We start from the raw sequence: 24,354 nt of genomic DNA, 5'->3' as shown, positions 1-24,354 counted from the left end.
TTAACATTCACATTTGGGCCGAGTTTTCAAAGTCCCTTGGAGTTTCGGCCCCAAATTAGTGGGCCAAGAAGTTGGGCCCATTAATTTCGGTTTACAACACCCCACAATTTTTCACACTTACTCTCTGAGTCAGTCGAGACTTGAAAGTTGAAACAGATAACGGATAGTGAAAGTCTAAAATGGCCGGAACTGGAAGAAGCTACCGGAGCAGAGTCAGCTCCTCCAGAGACGGCATTGACGGAGACGCTGTTCCTCTCCGCCCAACTCCCAATCTTCGGCCGCAGAGAGGTAGCAGAGGCAGAGGCAGAGGTAGAAATCAAACTTCAATCGGAATTTTCAACCTCGATCTCAAAGTCCTGCTAGGGCTCAGCGCGATCATCTTCTTCGCCGTCTTGTATTTTATCATCAACCTCATGAACCATGCCGAACAAGCTCAGACGCCGAGGGTCGTCACGCCCTTCCCGGCTCCAAAGCTCATGGACCTCCCTCAGGTATTCGATTTTTCTTCGTTGACTATCAGACTATGTAATGTGTGAATTCTGTGAGTTGATTGTGCATTTTACCGGTTGTGGCAGTTTCAAGGTGAGCACAAGGAAAGCTTGTATTGGGGAACATATCGCCCGAACGTCTATCTCGGAATCCGGGCTAGGTATGCCTTTTGCATTGCCGATCTTAAATTTCTTTTCTTGAATTGTTTGTTTAGAATTCATGTTCATTTAGTTGATATCGTAGGTTGTGTCGGGAATTTTGAGCATAAATTTATGTTTTGGAGTAAGTTTGTTACTCTTGTCACTAAAACTAGGCACTTGATCAAATTGTTGATCAACATTTGTTTCTTGATGTCCACGATCTTGCACTTTATCGCGTTTCACTATGTTGACGGATGCATTGCTTTTTCTTTTATGTATTTTAGACTTTGCGAATGATGTGGTGGTAATTATAGCTGTTGCACCTTGCAGGACTCCCCGGTCTTTGATAGCCGGGTTAATGTGGATTGGTATAAAGGATGGGAGGCATTTCATTCGGCATGTTTGCCAAGATTCTGATGATCTGAGTAAATATGGTTGGGCACAACATGATGGGCGCAGTTTTGGACATCAAGTCATTGTTGACCAGGACATGAACTTGGGAACAAGTTTCTTGAAATCCAAGGGTGAAGACAGTGGCTATGGCGGAGATTGGGCAGTTCAAATTGATGTGCAGAACCACAAGTAAATAGCCTGGCTTAATTCTGGAATGTTTGCTTTATTAAATGGACAGGGTATAGGCATAAGTGAGGTGACTTTATGATTGATTGGACGGTGTGAGGATAATACTTACCAGTATGCTGATGTAATGAAGAAAAATGCGTAGAGGGCTTTTTTTTTTTTTTTTAATTTCTCTGTTGGGCGTTGGGATCCTTCCCAGGTGGGGGCACGGTTGTGGCATTTTTATTTCTAACAATAGATGGAATTGGCCAGGCATTCTTTATACATGAATCTTCTATTGACTCTTTTCATTATGCTTCCAGATCTAGAGGGAATGAGGAAGCTTCAAGAAGTGCACATCTCTTTTTCTATTTGGCCGATGAAGATGGAAATACTCTAAATTTAGGTGGAGATACCTTGGACATTCATGAGAACCCTCTCCTTGCATCTGGTTCACGGATGGACATTGGAAGTTGGCAGCTACATTTAAAATCACTGGTAATGTTATGAAGAGACTCGGATAAAAAAAGTATATCTTTTATTTTGAAGGACAAAGTCATATGAATTATGATGAGGAAATATATTTCCATGAACGTATTCTTGGTCTACCTCATTAAGATAGGATCCATTGAATGCTGCCAGGGTATCATGCTCTTTGTGGTATTCGTGTTAATAGCTAAAAATAATTAATAATCTGGATAAATTTGTGGATAAAAATTCATATCCTTTCTTATAGCTGGAGTATTTATGATAAAATTCCACCTCATGTCTCTTGGAAAAATCAATGTTAGTTCCGGCTTGGGACAGAGCAATGATAGCTTCACATGTGCTAGACTAGAGCCAACGTGAAAATTAGGAACAAATTGGACTAAGTAGGAAAATCTTTAGAACATGAGGGGAAAAAATGGAAAACCCTCTAATAACTTACTCAACAAACCCACCCAGCCCACCCCATCCTAACTTACCCCCATCATTAGGTCACAGACACCCCAAAGTCATGGCTTGTCCATCACTGGTTCCACCTAATCTGCGTTGTTACTCATTTTTCAATTGCTGTATATTGTTGAAGGCTCCAATACTGATCCATTACTTCTCTGTGTTTCTTTTCAGGACGATTTGGAAGTTCATTATGCTGGTTTTAAGACGCCTCATATTCACAACTTATCAGATCTTGTTCAGGAGAATCTTGGACTACAAGTATATCAGAGTTTCATGACAAATTTTATTATATATCCAGAAATAAAAATCAGCTTTTTAATATCTACAATTCTTGCCTTGAATGCCTGGATTCGCTTCCATGTTTCTAGGTAAGGAAGTTTGGTCGACTGCAGCTACCTGATACATCTGTTGACTCTCCAAATATTCTAGTTTTTCAGGTACATGGTGGTAAAGAGTACTACTTTTTTAGTCTAACTAATCATTGATCATTATTTTTCACTCTTGATTTTTCTTTCTCATCTACCTTGTCCTGTGGTTTCTCATTGTTATGCAGATTTCTGCTAGGGCTCCTTTCAGGACAGATGTTGCATTCATATCTGGAACTCGTTTGGAAAGTTCAAGAGTAGAAGAACGTGTCAGCAGCCTTACAGGTTCGTCTTCCATATAATCATGATAAGTAACAATGATAGAAGCACAGGAGGGTTCCACTGAGTACACGAAAGCATCTAAGAGACTTGAAAATGTGAGAATCATTAAATAAATCGAGCTCTGTGTCAGGCTTCCATTAAGGGGTCATGAGGACTGAATAATTGATGTTTCACAGTCATGAACTCAAATGTTGATCCCAATGTTATTCGTCCAAGTCTTAATGCTATTCCTTCAAATTTGGGCTTTGTCAAGAACCAGAAATTAGTATCTTGCTTTCTGCTATTCTTTAATATCTGTGTGTGCATTTCATGATTTCATGATTGACTTCCAAGTTAATGTTTATTGCCCTTAACTTTTAGTTAGTTACTCTATAATCAAGGTACCTCACTGACCAATCAACTGAAGGAGAAACAAAGAGAATTTGACACAAAATTTGAGAAGAGCTTTAATCTGGTTGACAAGGTACTTTGGAAATCAGTTTCCTAGGACAGTGTATGTTGTTACAAACTATTGAACTGTGTCTGCTATTTGAATGTCATGTTGAAAGTGAAATATTAATATGTAATCACACAATTACATGAAACATTGAGTATTGTTTATTGATATACTTGTGATTTTGGATGACATGGTGAAAAAGAATAAGCCAGTCCATCCTGGTAGCTTAATCTGATGAGCTTGTCCGCCATTTTCAATTTTATATTGTATCTATAGGAGTTTGGGAGTCTTTACTGTCTTTTGGCCACACAAGGCAAAACCTTATGGCATTAGTGGGCATGTCTTGCATTTCAGTAGGACAGTTGAGGCTGGTGTTCTACATATGCAGTTACAAACACTGACGTTAAAAAATTTAACAAAACTGAGATAGTTATGTGCATCATGAGAATTGAATTTTCACATAATGTACTTAAATATAATTGTACAACAAAAGACTTCTAAACTCGTTGTTACTATGCTTTCAGCTTGATTCTGAATCTATTGTTGCTGGTAAGGCCGCTATAGCAAACTTGTTGGGTGGCATTGGCTACTTCTTTGGCCAGTCAAAAATTGCCGTCTCTGGGGATATGTTAGTAAGTTATTGGTTAACTCTATGTGCTATTGGTCTTCCTATTAAAACTTTTTACTTTTCCTCTGTTTTCACAATTTTGTTTCTTAAAGAAAAATACTTCATTTTCCAGTTTCCCTCTTTATTTCCATAATTTAGGAAAAAAAGCATCATATGACTAATTGCATGATCACACATGCTAATGGTTCCTGCTTAACTTAGTGTTAGTGAAATCCACCTCTTTTGCTTCCAAATATGAGCTAGTGCTGCAATGAAAAACCATGATGTTCACAACATTTTTAGAATATGATATCAGGGGGTTTTCATCACAATAACTATTTTCTGACAGAATAGTTAATTGAAAGTGACCAAATTATTTATTATGCCTGGTAATCACATCATTGTGGACATCTGACAAAATCATACAGTTGGCCGTTTCCTCTTGCAGCCGGGAAGTCATGATAATTCTATCTTATATTGGCCTGCTGAGCTTTACACAGCTGTTCCAAGTCGACCCTTTTTTCCAAGGGGATTTTTGTGGGATGAAGGTTTTCATCAACTTTTGATCTGGTGAGTTGTGTTTTTCAATATGCATGTTACTCCAATTTACTCAGTTAAGCTGCCGCCTTGTAATTTCCTGAAAAATTATAAAAATATGAAGTTAAGTACCTTATGACAGTGTACTATCTGCCTACTTCCTCGAAAATGGATACTTTTTCATATATGTATCCTTAATGTTGAGCAGGCGTTGGGATACACATATTTCCTTGGACATCATAGGACACTGGTTAGATCTGATGAATATTGATGGATGGATTCCACGTGAGCAAATTTTAGGTGTTGAAGCTCTAAGGTAAGATTCTTGTGACCTTGTCCAAATATGTGTATATGTCAGCTTAGATTTTGTCAGTGGAAGTAGAATTTAAGCTTTTTCTGGTGTACCTGCAGTAAAGTCCCAAGTGATTTTGTTACTCAGCTTCCAACAAATGGAAATCCACCAGCTCTGCTTTTGGCGTTGCGTGGTAACTGAATTTTTTTTCTTTTCCTTCTATTAAACCTTTCTGTCCATGCAAAATTGGAAATATAGTTTTGTGTAATATTATGCTAAGGAAAGACTATTTTGTTATCCACACCCCCAAAAGTAACTTTAGTTGTTCTAGAAACATTATGTCGTGAGACATATGTTTGAACTTTTGACTTCCTAGTTTCTTTCCATATCCCTCAAAATGTAAATTGTTTACTTGAAGATTTAGGTGGTTCGATGTATAGATTATTTATGATGTGGTCTGAAAGTTTGCTTCTTCCAGACCTAGTTCACGGCTTAAAGAAAAACAAGTTTACTGCTGCTGAAAGTGATGCGATATCTTCATTCGTAGAACGGGCTTTTGTTCGTCTAGAAGCATGGTTTCAATGGTTCAACACTACCCAGTCAGGTATATAAGGGTTTGTCAATCTTAAGTCTCTGCCACGGGTTTTTCTTTATAGGAGGACAAGGGCCATTCTGCATGTGTTGGTCTGTTGTTTTACTGAGTGATATGTTTACTCAAGGGCACATATTTGATAAGTCACAATTCTGGGAAATGGAATCAAACACCATGAGTCTGAAATGTGTATATGCATGCACATTTGTGCTTGTGCTTGTATGCGTGTGGTGGAGTGTGTGGCTGTGGCCACGTGTTTGTGTTACAAACTTGCTAAAGTCAACTTTCGTTTTTGACTTTTGAAATCTTTTATTTATTTGGAGTATGATTCGATGAACACAGGGAAGGAAGTGGGCAGCTACTATTGGCATGGGAGAGACAACATAACAAATAGGGAACTCAACCCGAAGGTTCTGTTTTGGAATTTCGGACTCTGTTAAAAACTCGATTTTAAACAAAAAACAGTCTCTGCTTTTGTTTTAACTTTACAAGAGTGTGGTATTATTTTTGTCATCATATACCTCAGCTGCTCAGGTTTGGATCAAATTAAGTAAAACTTCCTGTTTAAAGACACTGCTAATGAACCGAGATTGTATTATGGCATCTTCAGACGCTGACTTCTGGATTGGATGATTATCCACGTGCTTCCCATCCTAGTGAGGATGAGCGTCACGTAGATCTTAGATGCTGGATGCTACTTGCAGCAGATTGCTTGCATTCCATTGCAGAACTGTTTGAGAAGGAAAATAAGTCTGCAAAGGTATGTAAGGGAAACAAATGCATCTGGAGACTACTTGGATTTATCAAATACTTAACATAGAAAAAATTATGCAGGAATATGGTGCTACAGTTAAGTTACTCTCGGATTTTGAAGTACTGAATCAGGTTAGTTTGTCATTATTGTGTCTATAGTTTATTGTGGCATTTTCACCATGACACATTTGTGTGGAGATTATCATGTCCGACAACCACATCTTCATGGTGAATTACTTTTTTAGACTTTCAGTTCATTGTATTTATAGTTATATCTTATATGCTCCTGATGCTGAACAGATGCACTATGACGATGCATATGGAACATATCTTGATTTCGGAAATCATACAGAAAAGGTATGCTACTTGCATGTAGTAAATATAATTCCTTTTTTCTTCTTGGTTGTGAATGTCTACTATTGGATAGCCTTTTTGCTTTTTGGTTACAATAGTTCATGCTAAAATTGGGCATTCGTTTGATCGTACTAGGTTCGTTTAGTTTGGAAAGAAACGATGACAGGACACAATTATGCAACTCGAGAGCTTGTACGGGAGGTATTGGAAAGCCCCAAGCTGAGACTGGTTCCTCACATTGGCCCTGTTAGTCTTTTCCCCTTCATTGGAAGGATTATACCGGCTGTAAGTTTTCTTCATCTGGTAGAATATTTTACCAATTATCTAGTATTATTGTCATGTTACCATTCAGACCGCTCTTTCATGTTTGATCATAGGATTCAAAGATATTGGAAAAACAGCTAGACATTATATCGAATCGGAGTATCTTATGGACAGATTTTGGACTCCGCTCTCTTGCCAAAACAAGGTGATCAAGTATGCAGATATGTTAACCATATTCGTCTCTTGGTTGAGTTAATTTTCTCGGACTTCTGAAGACCATGTTAATTCGGGAGCACTAAATCTTTAATCTTTTATTTGACAGTTCCTTGTACATGAAATACAACACAGAGCATGATGCGCCTTACTGGAGGGGTCCAATATGGATGAACATGAATTACATGATTCTTTCGTCGCTCTATCATTACTCTCGAGGTACGCAGCTTAACGCCTCCCCTAATGTAGAACAAAGTTTTGTTTCTTCATGTATAACCGTCTTATTGTTTGAATCGTTGCAGTGGATGGACCGTACAGAGAAAAGCGAGAACTATCTATGATGACTTGAGAGGCAATTTGATTAGGTATTGTGAGACATTTTCTACCCATGTAATGCCCTATTTATTTTTTGTGCTTAACCTGCTATATTCACTGGATTTAAACGCGTTTCCACTGTTGCAGAAACGTGGTGAAAAATTATCACAAAACCAGGTTCTTCTGGGAACAATATGATCAGAGGAACGGCAAGGGAAAAGGCGCACGCGTATTCAACGGCTGGACATCTCTCGTGTTGTTAATCATGGCGGAAGCTTACTCTAGCTAGAGCGCACAGCGTAAGAACAAAAATTGATAGTTGGATTCTGAAATGTACAAGGGGCAAGGCTCCTTTTATAGCGCAACGTCGAAAATGCCAGAAAGAGCAAAATGTGGTGTAATCTAGCCCGAAGAGAATAGTATACCGATAGCGATCGGGTCTTCAGTCTAACTTCCCTTTCGTTCCTTGAATCGTAGTGTTATTACTAGTACTGATACAGGAGAGCCTCAGAAGCGATTTTGGTTGTCAGAAAACACTTTTAGCCGGTTCAGATTTTTCAGCGGCAGTCTCAAACTGTCAAACACTAACATTGATATATTTGTAGCGTGACGAGAGACCAACGAATGTAATTTACTTATTGCTGAATATTAATGGTTGTTTTAAAATGACTGAAAAAGCTTTTTCGGAAAAAAATGTCTTTGGGTTCCATAAACACGTGAAGTTCTTCCTGCAAAAAGCACCAATTACGTAATTTTTTTTAGGAAGAACTTCAAGTGCTTTTTCAAGATTCACTATATTTTCACAGGAAGTACTTTTAATCATTTTAAAAGCACTTTCAAATGAGTCTTAAGTCAATTAATAACTTGATAACATAATTATAAGAAGAAAAAATCTGTTAAATTTGTAACGGAAAATAACAAACAACCTAACAACTCAAACAGAAAACAAAAAACAATAACACGATTGAGAATCGAGATAATAAGAAATTTAGTTGACCGATTGACGTTGGTTATCCCTTGTTCATGGGCGGATGATGCGGCCATGCGTGCATGTAAGGACCGTAAGTTGGTGGCAACATATCATTCATATTTGCTGCTCTGTGTTGATAGATCATCACCGGCGACGGCGAGTACACGTAATAACCCCGATGTGCCTCGCGTCGTTCGTACTCCATCGCCAGTCATGTGTCGCTGTTGCTGTTGGTAACAAGGACACCAAGGCACCATCCTCCCTGATAATGGAGGAGCCATTGGATGACTGCCCATGGGGCCGGCGATATGATTCGGTCGATCGCTTTCCTCCGTTGCTTTGTCGTTGCATGTAAGTTCTCCTCTCTGTATCCTTTTTGCCTCCGATCTTTCCCTTACCACGTTGTTTTTTATTCCCTCCATTGCTATTCATTCGAATAGAGCTAGCCCCATCTCCCTCATCGCTATGAACATCGCAGTCATCAAACCCGTCACCCTCGTCACCGTCACATGCATCGAGTTCTTCCTCGTCGGACGAATTCGACTCGACGATCCTTTTGCCTTTTCCTCTACGACTTGCTTCAAATTCCTCCTCCTCGTCAGGCAAAACAAACTTGACTGTTTTCTTACCTTTGCGAGTACCTTTGCTACTCTCCCCAACACCAACAGTCATGTTCTTGAACTCGTTATTGAGTTGATCAGCTTGAGCGTTTTTTAAACCGTTTTGATCTTCCCAGAGCTCCACGTCCATAAGCATCTTTGTCTCTTTAAGCTTCCTGATGAGCTGGTCTGTATCCAATCTGCCAATCACCTCCAACTTCCCATGCTTCATATCCAGACTTATTTCATAGACTCCAATTTCTTCATCGTTTTCATTAATTTCTGATCATGGGCTCTGCAGGGACACTTGAAGGTCACTTTGAGAGCACATGTGTGAATCTTCTTCATGAACTCTCGATCGGCCATCCTTAACGAATAACGAGAGCTAGAGCGAGCGTGCGTGCGCGAATGCGATTGATCGAGCTACAAGAGCGACAATAAGTTTTAACAAACACACCTCAAATAACTGTTTATATAGTGAACATGATAGCGCTAATTGAAACAAGAATCCTAGTTGAAAAAAGAAACATAAAGTCCCAAGCCATCAGGATAACTTAAAATGTTGTCTTTTTATACACTTCAGCATGACTTTCCTATTTTGTGTGTTTCCTAATCCTCTTCTTTCTACCCACTTCAGCGTGTGTGTGTGTGTATATATTTTTTGTACTAAGCCCTTTTTTTATCCACTTCAGCATGACTTCTTCTGTGTTTCCTTAGAGCATCTTCAATGGGTCCTTTAGCCTCCATAAACCTACTATATTTCAAGTTTTAGTGAGAAATTTTATCCCCAATGAACCGGAAAATGAGGCTAGATCCACCGTTGGGGCCAACAACTTTCTTTCTTGGGTATCATAAAATTGGGTGACATCTAATCCCAAAAAATAATGGGTCTCACAAAAAAAGTAGTATTCCATGTGAGCAAAATTCTATGACTCCCTCCACTTGCAAATACATTTATACTCTCCTTTCTTTTCTTTTCTTTTTTTTACATATTTTTCTTTCAATTTGGCTGATTAATGATTGTTTTAAATTTCATAAAATTACAAATTTCAATTGATTTAACGTTCATGGCCATTAGTGGGTGAAATTTTCAAATAATTTTTTTCAAAATTGTATGATACTAATTTACCAATTGGTGCTAAGTAAATTGTTGTGTTGTATGAAAATCAAATTAATTCTGAGGGCGAAGTGGGAGTTTGTATCTTTCAATGGATGAGATTGAAATAAAAGACTCTAATCCAACAAACGGTTCATAAGTAATGAAATCAAACTTTGTCACAATTCGAACTTTTTTAGGTTGAAAGGTTCATAAAAATAAAAAATAAAAAAATTATCACATAATCAAATTACTTCATGAATAAATAAATAAATATAAATAAATATATATATATAACATCATATAAAACCTGAAAGAAATAGCCCTTCATTGGAAGAGATTCTTTTATAAAACCCTAAATATTCCTCAGAGCTTTAAAATAAGCTATATTCATCACTTTTCTAGCCCTATATATAACCCCTTACCGAGAATACTCTTAACATAATACGAAGCCACCTCTTTCAACTACCCTCAGGGCCGTCCCTAAACTTCGTAGATTCTATTGTATAAACGAATCATTGTCGGGTGGGGTCCACCAGCAAGAGGACTCCCAAGGAGACACTTGAAGGATTACACAAAAGAAAAAGGAAACTGGGTATATACCGGTTTCTTGCAACATCTCCTGCTTGCAACGACCATTGAAAATTTGTAAAATAAGAGCTAATGTTCATTGCAAATGATGCTGCAAGTATAACACTGAATCTCATCTCTGGTGGTCAGCTGAATTGATTTGCATAGTTTAACTCGACCTCTGTTAATGATTCAGGGGTTGCTGATGCTGAATCAAACGCGAAAATTTAAATCAAAATATTACAATTAACAAACCAACAATTTGTTTCATTTTCCCGTCTTAGCTCCCGTTCTGTGTTGTTTCCATATCCTCAGCCATTATAATCTCCATATCCCTAATATCTCGCTTCAAAACATTGCCGAGTCTCGCAATAGCTTCCGTCTGCTGCTGTAACACCTGCTCCACATAAAAAGTACACTCATTTACCCAATTCTGATGTTATTATATAAAGGAAGTGTTTCAAACTAGTCTGCTCTTACCTCTTGCATAGCAGCAAGACTCTGTTCGTGTATTTTGGTTGATCCTGGAAGATAACCTAAACCACCGACACCAATAGAATTCTCTTGGACACGGGATATGGTTAATAGGTTTTGTACCCTCCTAGAAAGTTCAGCTCCCGATCCTTTCAGCTGGAAATCCATCTGCTTGTTAGGTATCTTCACCCAATGACAGACAAAGAGTAGGATGCACATAAAAGGGATAAAGAGCATAATAATAAGCGTACCTGTCTTGTAACTGCAGCTAACTTCTCGGCCAATTCTACTTCACCTTTCATTAAAGGCAGTCGGAAACCCTTTCCCTCTAGTGCCTCCAGTATTCTCATCACCTTTTGGAATAACAAATGAGAACAAAGATGTCAAAAACACTTGGCAAAATACTAAATGCATAAGCTACCTGCACAAACATGATTTAAACCCTCCAAGCAAACAACAGTCATAAATCCGGCCTTCTAGATGTCGGTTAAGCACTGTAAGTAACAGGGCCAGATTGCAATGACGGTATTTTATTCTAAGCCAACTTCAAAATCAACACGGTCAATAAAGGACAATGAGGTCTGAACCTTATTTTACTTCATCACTATGTGAAGCTTTTAGCTTAACGTAGGCTAGAAAATTACAAGGTACTGATGAAACCCATCTTACTCACTATTTACAGTTTTTTAAATATATTGGAGAAAGTGTACCCACCCTCAAAAGGCGCCTTTGAAGACCTTGTTCTTTTTGTCTCATTCTTTCGATCCAAGGAAGAGTGTCAGCTTGAAAATGCCTTTGAAGCTGCAAATGGCAAAAGACGTGAGACCCATTTTCAAATTATGTGGTAATAGTAGATGGACATTTGAACAATAAAAGGTACCATCTTGACATTGCTTTGGGTCATTTGCAATCTCTCAGCATCTGAAAGAAGGACTTCATCTTGGAGCTGCATCAATTCAGTTTGACAACATTAGACATTAGTAAATGATAACGAATTTCTCCAAATATATACGTCAGTGTCACCAACTGGTTCTTGCAATTTTTTTCTACTCAAACCCCATATTAGTTTAATACTTGCATAATAGCAGTGATCCAATGACAAACATGGTGACAGCAACTCTGGTGGGTAACCAACAATTTTACAGAATGGTTTACCAAGTCTCAGTAACTGCCATCTCAGAACTCATAAATATCCCTGGTCAATAACATCTTAATCCAAAATTGGCATTCACGAACACCAACCAGTGAATTTAAGTTTTAGCAACAAAAAAACTCAAAATATTACTTAAATGTACTATTTCCAAGTAGCAACAACAGAAACAACACACAAAAATACTCTAAACAATATCTCTATGCTTCAAACTAACAACAATTACCTTCAGGCGTTGAGAGAGATCTTTAAAACCCTGAACAAGCTGAGGCCACAGGCCGTTCCCTGTCAGTACTTTCCAGACCTTCAAGCTTCGCCATAGCCTCTGCCCACATTATCTGGCAATGCAAACTATTCTCCAAACTTAGCCAGAAAAAAAAGCCAGATAATCCCACTGGCACCTAGGAAATAAAAGGGGAACAATAAACTCACATCCGATACACCAGCAGGCTTCACCCTGAACTGTGGATCAGTTACGCTAAACAGCAAATGCTGTAAAAATCAAGACAGTCATTCATTTCTCACACGAATCTCCGAAACTAGGTTTCTCAAAAGCAGAGGAAAATAATAAATTAGGGTTTTAAATCAAACATGAACTTAACCGATTCAGCACCTTCAAAATTCACAACCTTACTGTCATTTTCTCAGGAACCAAACAGACAGGTACAGATATCATGGGCGTGAAGCAAATGCATTCGAAAATCTAAAAAAAAAAAAAAAAAAAAAAAAAAATTAGAAAAGAACCTTAAAAGCATATTTAGGGTTTCCAGGCTCGTCCTTGTAAGCATCAACAATTGCCTAGCAGAGAAAACCAAAATAAGCATCAACGGTTTTGGCACTGAATCATCAATAAAATAAAAAATAAAATAAAAAAGGGAAATGCTTACTTGAATATCGCGATCGGCGAGAGAGAAAGGGAGAGGAGCGACAGGAGCCATCTGAGTCGTCAATTGAGAATTAGGGAAGGGCGTCGGCTGCTGCGGCGCAGAGAACGGAGCCTGAAACCCAAAGCCGCCAGCAGACTGAGGCTGCTGAAACGACGGCGTTTGCTGCTGTTGTTGTTGCTGCTGAGTTTGAGAAGAGAACGGAGTGTTGAATAAGGAGCCGCCGAAGCCACCGGCGGAAAATGCAGACGTCGACGGAGTTCCAAAGGCCGGGGTCGAAGGAGTAAAGAACGATGGCGTCGAAGATGGCGTCCCGAATGCCGGGGTCGACGACGGCGTTCCGAAAGCCGGGGTCGACGACGGCGTCCCGAAGGCTGGGGTCGACGACGGCGTGCCGAACGCTGGGGTTGACGAAGGCGTGCCGAAGGGGGACGACGAAGATTGAGCTCCGAACATTGTCGCCGCTGCGGCTGATCTCACTCGCTGTTGAATGTAGAGAGAGAGAGAGTGGTGTAGCTCCGCTGTTCGACGCTTTGCCTGTGCCTGCTTTTGGTTTCTTTGTCCCCGCTTTTTCTCCCAGTCTTTTTCCCTCTCCTTCACATTAGTCAAACGATTTTGGGGATCTTTTTAATTTCAAATTTTTTAGGGCTCCTTTTTATTAAAAATTTTATTTTTGGGGGTTATTTTTTATTAAAGATAATTTTTTGTTTAATGTTTTTTTCATATTTTTTTTAAGAGGACAATTGATGGTAAGACGGCGTTATTCACCCATTTCAGGCTTAGAGAGGCTATGAGAAATTTCACTCTACCCGTGCCACAGTCAAGCAGACTCATCAGTTCGAAACATCAAACCCGGTTCCTCTCACATTTTTTGTTTATTGGAGCCGCAATCCTGCGCCCTTACCACTGAGCCACCTGATGTGGTTAATTTTATGTTTAATGTTAGTTGAAGACAATTATGTATCAATGAGAGATTAACCAATGTAGATTTGTAAAATCCAATTGAGGGGGACGTAGAAAACCTAGGTGCAACAATCCTTTCTCCTTTGGTTCTTTGGAGGAGGGTTGGTGCCTCGACGAGACTATTGACGAATAGCTAATCTCGCCTAATACTTTTTTACAAAAAATTTATTAAAAAATAAATCTGATTCATTTGTAATCGAGTTATTGTAGTTGAACCGTATTTAGATCAAAATCGGAGTATCAGATTGAAAATCTCAAGAAGATAAAAAAGAGATGCCACAGAGTGATCCGACAGGAATATAATCGAATGCAATGAAGTTAATACACGATTAAAGTAGACTCAACTCCGAGCAATGCACGAAGCTGAACCCAAGAGTCCTAATCCGGGCAACGGAACAAACAAATACAGTTACACTAGAGTGTCCTAAAATCCAGTCAATACAAGAAGTTCACCAACTGATTTTCAGAGTCTTACGAACGTCCTCTAACCTTTGCCTTTCGGCACACCTTACAGTTTCACACCTTGATTGTAACACAGCACAAGCACGGACCAGACATCTTTACCTCAGAAGTCTGCCACTCTGATCCTGGTGCTGCATTTGGATCGTACAATAAAGTACGATAACCAGGCTCCTCCTCGAGCGACAACAACAAAAGTTTCTCGTCCAGTGTCCCAAATCGGAACTTAATGCTTGTGCTTCCTGTCAACGGAATCTGTACCATCTCCCAAGAATTGTCGTAGGGATTGTAAATCGAAAGTTTGCGCTGGTTCTTCCACTCCGAACAGAACAGCTTCTTTTCCAGCACAGCATGAGCAGTGACCATGACACAACCATTCTTCTTCATCTCACACCAGGTGCGACTCTCAGGGTCGTAGACATCAACAAACTTCGAATTACCAATGGTGAAGCTTGACCTTCCGCCCATAACATACAGCTTTCCTTCAAATCCACAGGCAAAGCAGCCATAGCGGGGGCGGCGAATACTGCTTATCAGGGTCCAAGTATCGGTGTCAGGATTGTACACCTCGGCACTGGATAGACTGCTGCCATCTATACCATATCCTCCAACTGCGTAAATCATACCACTTAGTTCCGCACAAGCAAAGTCATGTCGAGCAACATTCATGTTTGCCAATTTGCCCCACCTACAATTACGAACAAACAATAAGATTGGATTCTTATGAAGTTAAACTTGTGCAGAGAACCACATTTAACATACAACATTCGTTAGAGTCTAATATGTCGGCGAAAGAAGCCATGGTGAGGGAAAATACGGGGCATTCTTATACATTTATGAAGGTTTTGAAGAAAGGAAATTAGAGGAAGAGACTGATCACTGAAAATGGACACAAAACAAACCTGTTGAGGCAAGAATCATATTGGTAAACATCTTCTGATGCAACGGTGGTCTCGGTGATCACAGAATATCCACCAACTACAAGAAGCTTTCCATTGAGAACCACCACCCCAAACCCAGATCTCGTTGGACCAGGCATGGGAGGAAGAACATGGTGCTTATGTCCATGGCAATCTAAAACCTCCCAGTGGTTTTCCTTTCCTTCGGAATCAGTTGTCAACACATAGAGCCACTCCTCAAGCAACCCAGCTAATCGCCGCACAGTGATGAGTTCTTTGCTTTGAAGAAAATACCTCCATTTCTTACACACACCACCCATTGTAGGGAAGTCTGAACGAGGAACAAGCGCAAGGCAATATTTTGCTATGTCATCTGGCAATCCGGGCAGAATGGGGCTGTCAAAATCATCTACAACCAGAGAAGTCAAACTGCGATAGCTTTCTTTACGAATTGGTGTATCTTGCTTGACTGAATTGGATAGGCCCGTATTTGGATCTTTGAACCTCTTCTTTTCACTCACAAAAGCCGGCATCTTGTAGATTGAGAAGATAGGCATGTCAAACGAGATGCAGGTAATATCCCCTATGATCGGTTAAGTATCTCCCAACAATGCGTATTCTTTTTTTTTAAAGCAGACTTTTGATTAAAGGAGTTCATGATATCCGTCACCTATAGGAATTTTACAAGACCAAGGCATAAAATATGTCGCAAAACGCACAACACAAGCAGTAAACGCAGGAAATTTTCTGTGTCGACAGGGTTCAAATTCCATAACAAAAGTTCTGTTCCCAAAGTAGTTGCTCCTTAACTTCTTTCTTGCTCCACACATTGCCCAAGTACCTGCATATCGCGGAGCAAAATTAGCGGAATCTAGTTTCAAGAACAGGAACAAAACAATAAACATTTCATCTGCGGTCGAGGAGTAAGATAGGTCGAAGAAATCGTACCAGTCGATGCTATATACTTGGCAGGTTTTAGCCCCCAGTAACTTCCATAACATGTCCAAGTGGATAATCACCTGAATGAATCACAAATGAGTCAGAAGATTCAGCTCGAATATTGCCACAACACAATTTTAGCACTTCAAACAACAAGGCAGTGATCGGTGATTCAGACAGCAACAACCGAAATTCCAAAAAAAAAAAAAAAAAAACTATACTCCGCATTCAATTCGCGTATATTACTTGCGGGGGAAGTGTCTATATTTGTGACACTGACTTTGTAAAAACTTCAGAAACAAAGACATGAACACAAAAGATTGATACAAGCACCGGCGGCCTTTGTAGTCAAGGCCGGCAGCAGAACTAGTCCAGACGGGCTAAGGAAGAAACCTACCTACCCACTTTGTTTAGCTAATCAGATTGAAAAAAATCTTAATTTTAGTACCAGATCTAATCATCCTTTCAGGATACAATAAAAATGGAGCTCAAGACAACCAGATCCAATCACAATTAGATAATGATGCGATCACGAAACGTAATATCTCGATCAAAACCAATGCAGAAAATCATCAACCCAAATCCCAAACCGATAAAGAAGATACAGCCTCGAAACGTTTGCAAATATACACAAATTTCAGCTCCTGAGAGCTAAAACTGCTCTAATATTATCATTCAAACTAGCAGGCAAAGTTTTAATTCTCCGACGTGATTGACACTCTCGATAACAGAAAATTTGAATGATATCTGAACACGTAAAAATACCAATATCTTGAACAAATCAGAATGAAATGCAAATATGTCGATTTGGGTTAGCTTAGCTAAGATGGGATTAGTGAAACATAATAATTATGCATAATTAAAGCATAAACTATATCCAGACCTGGCCGTAGCCAAATTGGCTAAACCACTGTGCTCCCCTACTCAAGTTCAAATCTCCTCCCGTAATTTAGATTAGATTAGAATAACGCTCGAATTCAAAACAGCATAAACTTAATCAAAAAGAAAAAAAATGGAAGCTGAACCTGATTAGGAAATGTTGAAAACAAGAGCATATATATAAGCAAAAGCAGGAATGTAAATCTGAGATTAACAGAGAGGATTAATGAAGATTACCTAAAAAAGGAGATTATCCAGAAAAGTTTCACAGAATTTGGAGAGAGATTATAACGTGTGAAGGAGGAGGCTAAAATTAGAAACAATCGGAATGTTTGATGAGGTGCTTGAGAGAGCGGAACACGAGGAGTTTTATAGGACCCGAATTACATGGGAAGAGGATTAAACTGACGACAAAGCCCCCGACCACGTCAGAGTAAGGACCAGACGTATCGATATCCTCTCTCTGCAGATAAATTTTTAATTATAACAGCAACACGAGTAGTACATTACGTATTTTTATATAAGTGATGAGAAATTTTTATTTTTTAAGTTATTAACTTTTTAACACACATATCATACAATTTATATAATAACAAGTAATGTATCACTTCGTGTGCCAATGACACTGAAAAATCTTCTCTCTCCTTATCCAAAACCAAATGACGAGAGATTTGAGCCGTTAAAAAAATTGATTCAGATTCTTAATTGTGCTATATAAATAATAAGCATTGTATAATATAAAATAAACGGTCTGAATCTTTTAACTTCGTCAACTTTGAACATAAAAATTAGAAAACAAAAAAATCGATTCGAAACAGACGATCTTAGTTCTGTTTACGACATAATGGGAAAATAAAATTAACTTTTTATTTTTTATTTATCAAGTTATCTTTTTTGTTTTTATTTTCTTTGATTGTCAGAATGACAGGTGGGGATTATCCAGCGTGTAATGACTCGGAGATTGATTTTTGTGTGAATGATCTGCGCGGAGCAGAAGTGAGGTTAACCAAATCAGAACTCCCGGTCAACGCACTTGGTCGTCAAAACAAGCGATGAACGACTCAGAAGCACTTTTGGACGACTTAGGACTCAGAAGCACTTTTGGATTTATACGGGAAAAAGAAATAACGAGTACTATATATACATGTATAATACTGGTTTTTATGTATTTTCCTTTTTTTGTGAATTTATTTTCAGAAGATAAATGAGTTTGGACGGTTAAGTTGAAGAGGATAGATGGGGCATCGGGAAGTTCAATCAAACCTTGATGACATTGTGGACTTCTGCAAAGTTGGATCGACTGGTTTTTGGATTCACAGCAAAAGATTACAAAATAAATAATAATATTATCATTTATGAGCACTGTAATTAGAGAAGAACAACCATGCAACTGGAATTTATGGTGTAAGTAAGTTTTCTTTGTGTACTTGAGATACTGGTGTTGAATCTTAGATTGCACTTATGTTATAGGTAAGTTTCTCTCGTGTACGTATCAAGTGTTTTCGATGCAATATGCTGAGTGCTATAGAGATATAACTATAAAACATTACATAAAACACTTAGTGGACACAAAATAGACCCATTCCAAAAATTTGAAGAATCTTCGAAAGATGTTTACATGTATATTTTTCAAACTCTGAGTGATCCTAAAATCACCTTGACCTCGATGTGCATCACTGCATAGAATAGACAAAAAATTGTTACAATTGTACAATAATATTGTTAGTTATATAAAACCACCACTAATAAAAATATTGTCAATTCAAAATCTCACTCTCATTAACAAAAAAACAAAAAAAAAAAAGATATATGGTAGAGAACACATTACTCTCAAGATATTTTTCGTTGCTCGGGTGAAAACAAGAGATTCTAAAAATATCTGGTAGCCATTGCAATGCGAGTCATGCTCCAAGTACATGAATGCGATCACAAAATGCCACACAAGCATATCAATTCATCCCATGTTTTCTTCCAGTCCAAAATTTTGAGGAGGGCACGTGCCCCCTATTCTTTCATTGGCTTCACACTTCCCTTTTTTCAAAATAAGGGCTAATTGTGGGCTTGTATCACATCAAATTTCAATAATCTGAATTGTGTATTTTTTAAGATCCATCTTATAAATAATTCTCGCAAAATATTAGTCAAATTAGAAATATTTGAGACATCTAATTTATTTCAAAGAAAACTAATGAATATTATGTTCTAAGAAACATTAAGATTTCATCATCATAATTAAATGGACAAATGTTTGGGATTAAATTGAATTTTTGAAAGCATGATTTATGAATCGAGACTTACAAAATAGACAGTTCGGATCGTTTAAGTTCGTATGAAGTGAATCCCACAATTAATTCCTATCTATATGCGTGTGTGTGTGTGTGTGTGTGTGTGTGTGTGGATGGTGTCTAAGAAGAATTTATTGAAGATTCTTGATTTATAAGCATCTAGGTTGAAAATGGACCAAGAGATTCTCAGTGTCTAAGGCTGCTATCAACTCTCCAGAGCCAGAAGAAAATGTGTGGTCTTATCCATTAAACGGTCAATTTCAACATAATCTAACATTCCTTCAAATTACGCCACTTGGTAGGTTAATACTTCAACAATAATTCCCCCAATTTTTGTGATGCTCATGCAAAGCGGGGTGAAAATCGACATCTTCACAGTGATTTTTGAACTGCTTTCTTTTCTGTTTGTTCCTCTTTTTCCTTCATAAATTGGCACGACATGAATTTCTATCATTTGAGAAAATTTGCATAAAACGATTATCTCGTCAAACGTTGTTAACAATTCACATATTATACTATAATTAAATGATATAGTACTCTCTTAAACAACTTATAGCAACACAATTGATATATCATGAACTTAGTATTCTTACGCTAAAAGTAAAACAACATGACCATGTAAGAATCACATGTAAAATACTCCCTGGGATCGACGTAATTTATGTTTGGATTTGTGGTGTTCTGTTGCGGTGGGATAAAATCGTTGTGTACTGCCGTTGTGTGGGTGTGGTTGGATAGGTCGACTGACAGGCAAATATGGGTCGAAGTCGACGGCGGATTGGGCATTGGATGGGTGTGGTGGGCACACGTTGAAAGGGTCGGTGAAGTGGAGGGATGGGGGTAGCTTGGCCTTCCCGTAATGGGCAGAGCAGGCGGTCACATTCCTATATGATTTTGGCTACCACATCATCATTAGATTATAATCCGATATAAAAATCACGCATTCGTTAGTATTCCAATATAATTAAGCTCATTGATTGTTCGAAGAAAGCATTAAAAAAATTATTTGGTAGGTAATTGTGATTTAGTTCAGAATCTCATGCAACACGTCAGTATGGTTATCATCTGGTGGCTGTGGTTATGCCTACCTAAATGGCCAATGATCCTTGCGTGCAGGCCTCTAGGGGTTGGTTTTTTTTTTGGGTTGGTTTTGTTTTTGGTGTTTGTCTCAATTGAGATTTTGCTTTGCAAACGGGATGTTTATCTCTCATGCATGAAAATCAAGATACGTAATTGCGATGTAACTATAAGGAAAATACAATCGAAAATAGCGAAGACTTTTCTCCTAAAGGTCAATCCAATTGTGCAACAAAACAAAAGAATTTTACCTAATTAGATATTTTTAACAAAACCAAACATCTGATCCATCCTTAAGTTGAAATCAGTTTGGGAAAACCAAGAAAATATGTTTTGCTATTTTTTTGCAAATTTACAACCGACATCCCTAGTGTCCATCAAATAAACAACCAACATTTTTGACCTAAATGTTGAAAATACTAGTGGGTAATGAATGCCCACAGTATTGAATACCTGCCAAAGGGTTGAAAACATTGCCAAAGGGTTGAAAACCTTGGCAGAATATTGATATGCGGAGATCATTTGTCAAAGATGTGTGCTTGGAGTTGCTCTATAAATAGAGCACTCCGCATGTAGAAAGAGAGAGCAGAAAAAGAAAGAGAGGAAGAGGAGAGAAGAGAATACATAGAGTTTTCTTTGTACTCCTATTATTCCAAATTATAATGAAAGCATCACTGCTGCCCGAGGACGTACTCCAGTCACACTGACTGTAGAGGAACCTCGTAAATTTTGTGTCTTGTTTTATTTATTCCACTGTACACACATAGTCAATTTTACAACACGTTATCAGCACGAAAAGCTCTTATGTCAGTGGAAAGCACAACGCCATAAATCTGATGAAGCACTATCCACCTCTCACCTCCATCATCTAAAATCTCACAGAATAAAAGGTATGTCCATTTTTCGTCTCTCCCACTGCGCCAAAAGCGCCCCACCGAATTCCGGTGAGAATTGAAATTTACGACCTGAAGTCGTCACGAGATGAGAAAACTCGTACTTGACAACTGGTTTCCAGAGATCCAGAAGAATCTCATCAGACTTGGAAACCCAGATCACGTTGTTTTCAACAAATCTTGAGAACTCCCATGAATACTTGGTTGTTTGAGATGGTGATGGCAAGAATGAATCCACACAGGCCTCCCTCTCTTGTGCCTCTGTCAACCCCACTGTCATCTATGTCTCTGTAAGGAAGTTCTTGCTTAACGATGACATGTTCCCTGGGTCATGCAAGAACAACGCCAGTCTCTTGTAGCCTTTTGGATTGAATTGAATTTGGGCAACCTCCATAACTACCCAGTTGGCCCTGCGTTTTGAGACTGGCAGAGACAGAGAAAGAAGAAAAAAGGGATGTTGACTGCAACATAAGAAAAATTATATATATATATAAAGGATTTGAATGGTGCAGAATGGTGCATGACACCATTTAGTCAAAATCATTTAAATGGTTTCTGTTGGTGCATGGCACCATGCTACAGAAATAAGAAAAGTAAAGTTTGAATAAGTACTGACAAAAGAAAGAAAAATAATAAATAAAAGGAGGTATGATACTTCTTGTTATTTATGTGAATTTGTGTTGGTTTAAAACCCTTTCACAAGTTCTATTTACTTTAAAGTAATTTATTTATCATGGACGGTTTTACCGCCTACTGCTTTAAGTTTTGATTTATGTGAGTGGTGCTGAATTAAATCCCCTGTCACAAGCTTTATTTACTTAAATGCAATTTATTCATTATGGCTGGAATTACCGCCTATTGCTTTAATTTATTTATTGTACTTCTTTTTGTTATGATGAATACATACTGGACCCGAAGTTCCTTGATCAGATCAGAACCTGCAGTTTCTTGATCCTCATCATATAAAAATGATTGGACCTGAAGTTCCATCAAACAAAAAGATCGGGCATAAAGTCCCTTGATCCTCAAGATTAGAACATAAAGTTCCTTGATAAGTATCTTAAGTTTGAAGTGTCGCAGTGCCTCAACTTAATTGCAATAAAAAGCCATAAGAGTCTCGGTCTGTAAGACTATTAAATAAGGACCAGAAGTTCCTTATGTCCATACTCAAAAATGGTTTAGCAGAAGCATTTATTAAGCGGATGAAATAGATTACCCGCGCTCTGCTCACGAAAATAAAATTGCCCGTTTTTACATGGGTACATGTCATTTTACATGATGCATTATTGATTTGGTTGAGACCTGTTGACAACCATCAATACTTCTCAGTACAACTCGTGTTTGGGAACCAGCCAAACATTATATATTTACGAGTTTTTGGTTGTGTTATCTATGTGCCTATTGCACTGCCACAACATACTGAAATGAAGCATCATTGCGGATTAGGCATTGATGTTAAACATCATCTATCATTCAATATTTAAAACCCTTGACTGGGGATACATTTACCACGTGGTTTGTGGACTGTCATTTTGATAAGACAGTTTTCCTGCCGTTAGGGGGAGAAAATAACTTTGTTTCAGAAGAACGATGAGCAAATATCATTCCAGAAGAATGATGAGAAAAAAACCGTTCCAGAAGAACGAAGAGAATTTGTCGTATTTTGATTCATGAAGCAATCAATATACAAACAAAGTGAGAATAATTGAATGATGCAACGATATGCAAATCAAATGCCAGATGTATTTAATGATGCAACGAAAGTGATAAAATCACATATGCTTGCTGCAAATGTGCCTACAAGAATTAATGTCCCTATTGGACAAAATAATATGGCAGCAAATGATTTATCTGTTGCACGCCTGAAGCGTGGCAGATCCTCAAACTCAAAAGGTTTAGTCCTTCAAAAGAAGAAGAATATGGCACTACTAAATCTATTGCATTCCCGAAGCATAACTGTCGCATGCCAGACGCATGACAGTTGCCGCAAGGATACTTGTCCCGGAAAGATCAATCCGCGGACATGGGAATATTGATGTCTCATGCATGAAGCATGATAGACGTATAGATTCCAATGACTCAACTCCCGAAGTGGAGATTAAAATCCAAGATCTATAACGCTCAAAAGGAGGTTATGATCCGTATTCTCTAAATTATAACTATCCTGGAAGAGATAGTGTAATGCCCTTGAAGAGGCAATGGATATCCCAAAAGAAATGAAAAGCTTTTATGCATGCGCATGTACATGAGAATATGGGATCACAAATTGATGATAACCAATGGTAATTTTGGTTCTTACAAGTAGCTACTAAATTCATCAATGAGCTGTGGTGATATTGAGTCCCGTTCTTTTTCCATCAACAAAATTACGGGCCAAAATGGAAATAGGCAATTCCATTATAATTTTGTAAGAACGTGGAAAAATAGACCTATATACTTGGATACAATACAAATAGCCAAAAGATGTTGAACCTAGAAGGTTACATATGGGCATTTGTAATACTGTGAAATACACTCACATGATATGACACAAGGTTGTAAAGGAGTTCATATGAATGGAGAATTATATACAAAGGGTTATGAGTCGCCCACATCATATCTCCATGAGTAAATCCCTCAAATATACATGGAAGCGAATTGCTCTGTATAAATTCTAAAGGAAAATGTGTCATGAAATGTAGAAAATCCCTGAAGGATTCAAATTGCTTGAAGAAAACCCCATAAGGGTAAAGCATAAAATATGTACTCAATACCAATGGATGGTATAAATTGCCTTAGTGAGTACTTTCATTATGGTATTGTTGCAACATACTAAAATCTCTTGCAAGAGTTGATAATATTAAATTGGGACTCCTGAAGAGTCAAGAAAGATTATAAAGTGTTGAGAGAAATATTGTCTCAAACTGCAGAATCGAACAATATGCCAACACGAATCTTATCCATAATGTTTATGACATTAAAGAATCATATGGATTGAAGATTATGAGTTGAATACTCAAATGATTTAGACACTAAGAATAATCATTTATCTTCGCGAGGGTAAAGATAAATTGATATTTGGTCCAGAAGTACCACATCTTA

General features: G+C 38.2%; 3 protein-coding genes across 4 annotated transcripts; 1 reads left to right on the top strand and 2 right to left on the bottom strand.

Moving 5' to 3' along the window:
- Positions 1-111: 111 nt before the first annotated feature.
- LOC103961483 (mannosyl-oligosaccharide glucosidase GCS1-like) lies at positions 112-7,805 on the top strand. The gene is given in 23 exon segments (XM_048574763.1): positions 112-491; positions 576-649; positions 960-1,211; positions 1,511-1,685; positions 2,298-2,384; positions 2,495-2,563; positions 2,680-2,776; positions 3,154-3,236; positions 3,734-3,841; positions 4,265-4,386; positions 4,562-4,669; positions 4,765-4,838; positions 5,124-5,249; positions 5,580-5,647; positions 5,848-5,997; positions 6,072-6,122; positions 6,291-6,347; positions 6,480-6,629; positions 6,722-6,813; positions 6,931-7,040; positions 7,124-7,144; positions 7,147-7,186; positions 7,284-7,805. Coding segments are annotated over 23 exon segments (2,568 nt in total). The 5' UTR covers positions 112-179; the 3' UTR covers positions 7,426-7,805.
- A 2,634-nt stretch (positions 7,806-10,439) lies between these two features.
- LOC103929956 (nuclear pore complex protein NUP54-like) lies at positions 10,440-13,513 on the bottom strand. Its single transcript, XM_009339227.3, is given in 10 exon segments — positions 10,440-10,768; positions 10,852-11,001; positions 11,097-11,198; positions 11,560-11,646; positions 11,726-11,791; positions 12,222-12,272; positions 12,274-12,333; positions 12,428-12,487; positions 12,740-12,793; positions 12,883-13,513. Coding segments are annotated over 10 exon segments (1,200 nt in total). The 5' UTR covers positions 13,336-13,513; the 3' UTR covers positions 10,440-10,651.
- A 613-nt stretch (positions 13,514-14,126) lies between these two features.
- On the bottom strand, positions 14,127-17,411 carry LOC103961478 (F-box/kelch-repeat protein At1g67480). Of its 2 annotated transcripts, none has more exons than XM_009374029.3 (4): positions 17,256-17,411; positions 16,149-16,219; positions 15,204-16,041; positions 14,127-14,989 (listed from the first exon to the last, which is right to left on the bottom strand). In XM_009374029.3, the coding sequence occupies exons 3-4, from the start codon at positions 15,755-15,757 to the stop codon at positions 14,359-14,361; spliced, it is 1,185 nt and encodes a 394-aa protein (XP_009372304.1). In that variant the 5' UTR covers positions 15,758-16,041; positions 16,149-16,219; positions 17,256-17,411; the 3' UTR covers positions 14,127-14,358. The 2 variants fall into 2 exon arrangements, with proteins under 2 accessions (XP_009372304.1, XP_009372306.1); XM_009374031.3 differs by lacking the exon at positions 17,256-17,411 and adding an exon at positions 17,023-17,229.
- Between the last annotated feature and the right edge of the window lie 6,943 nt (positions 17,412-24,354).

Source organism: the organism of the source record quoted next, unplaced genomic scaffold, assembly GCF_019419815.1.
Source record: "Pyrus x bretschneideri cultivar Hongxiangsu unplaced genomic scaffold, Pyrus_bretschneideri_v1 Contig74, whole genome shotgun sequence".
In the NCBI taxonomy this organism is placed as follows: domain Eukaryota; kingdom Viridiplantae; phylum Streptophyta; class Magnoliopsida; order Rosales; family Rosaceae; genus Pyrus; species Pyrus x bretschneideri.
The sequence above is the reverse complement of the archived record's forward strand: the minus strand, read 5'-3'. Positions and strand labels throughout refer to the sequence as shown.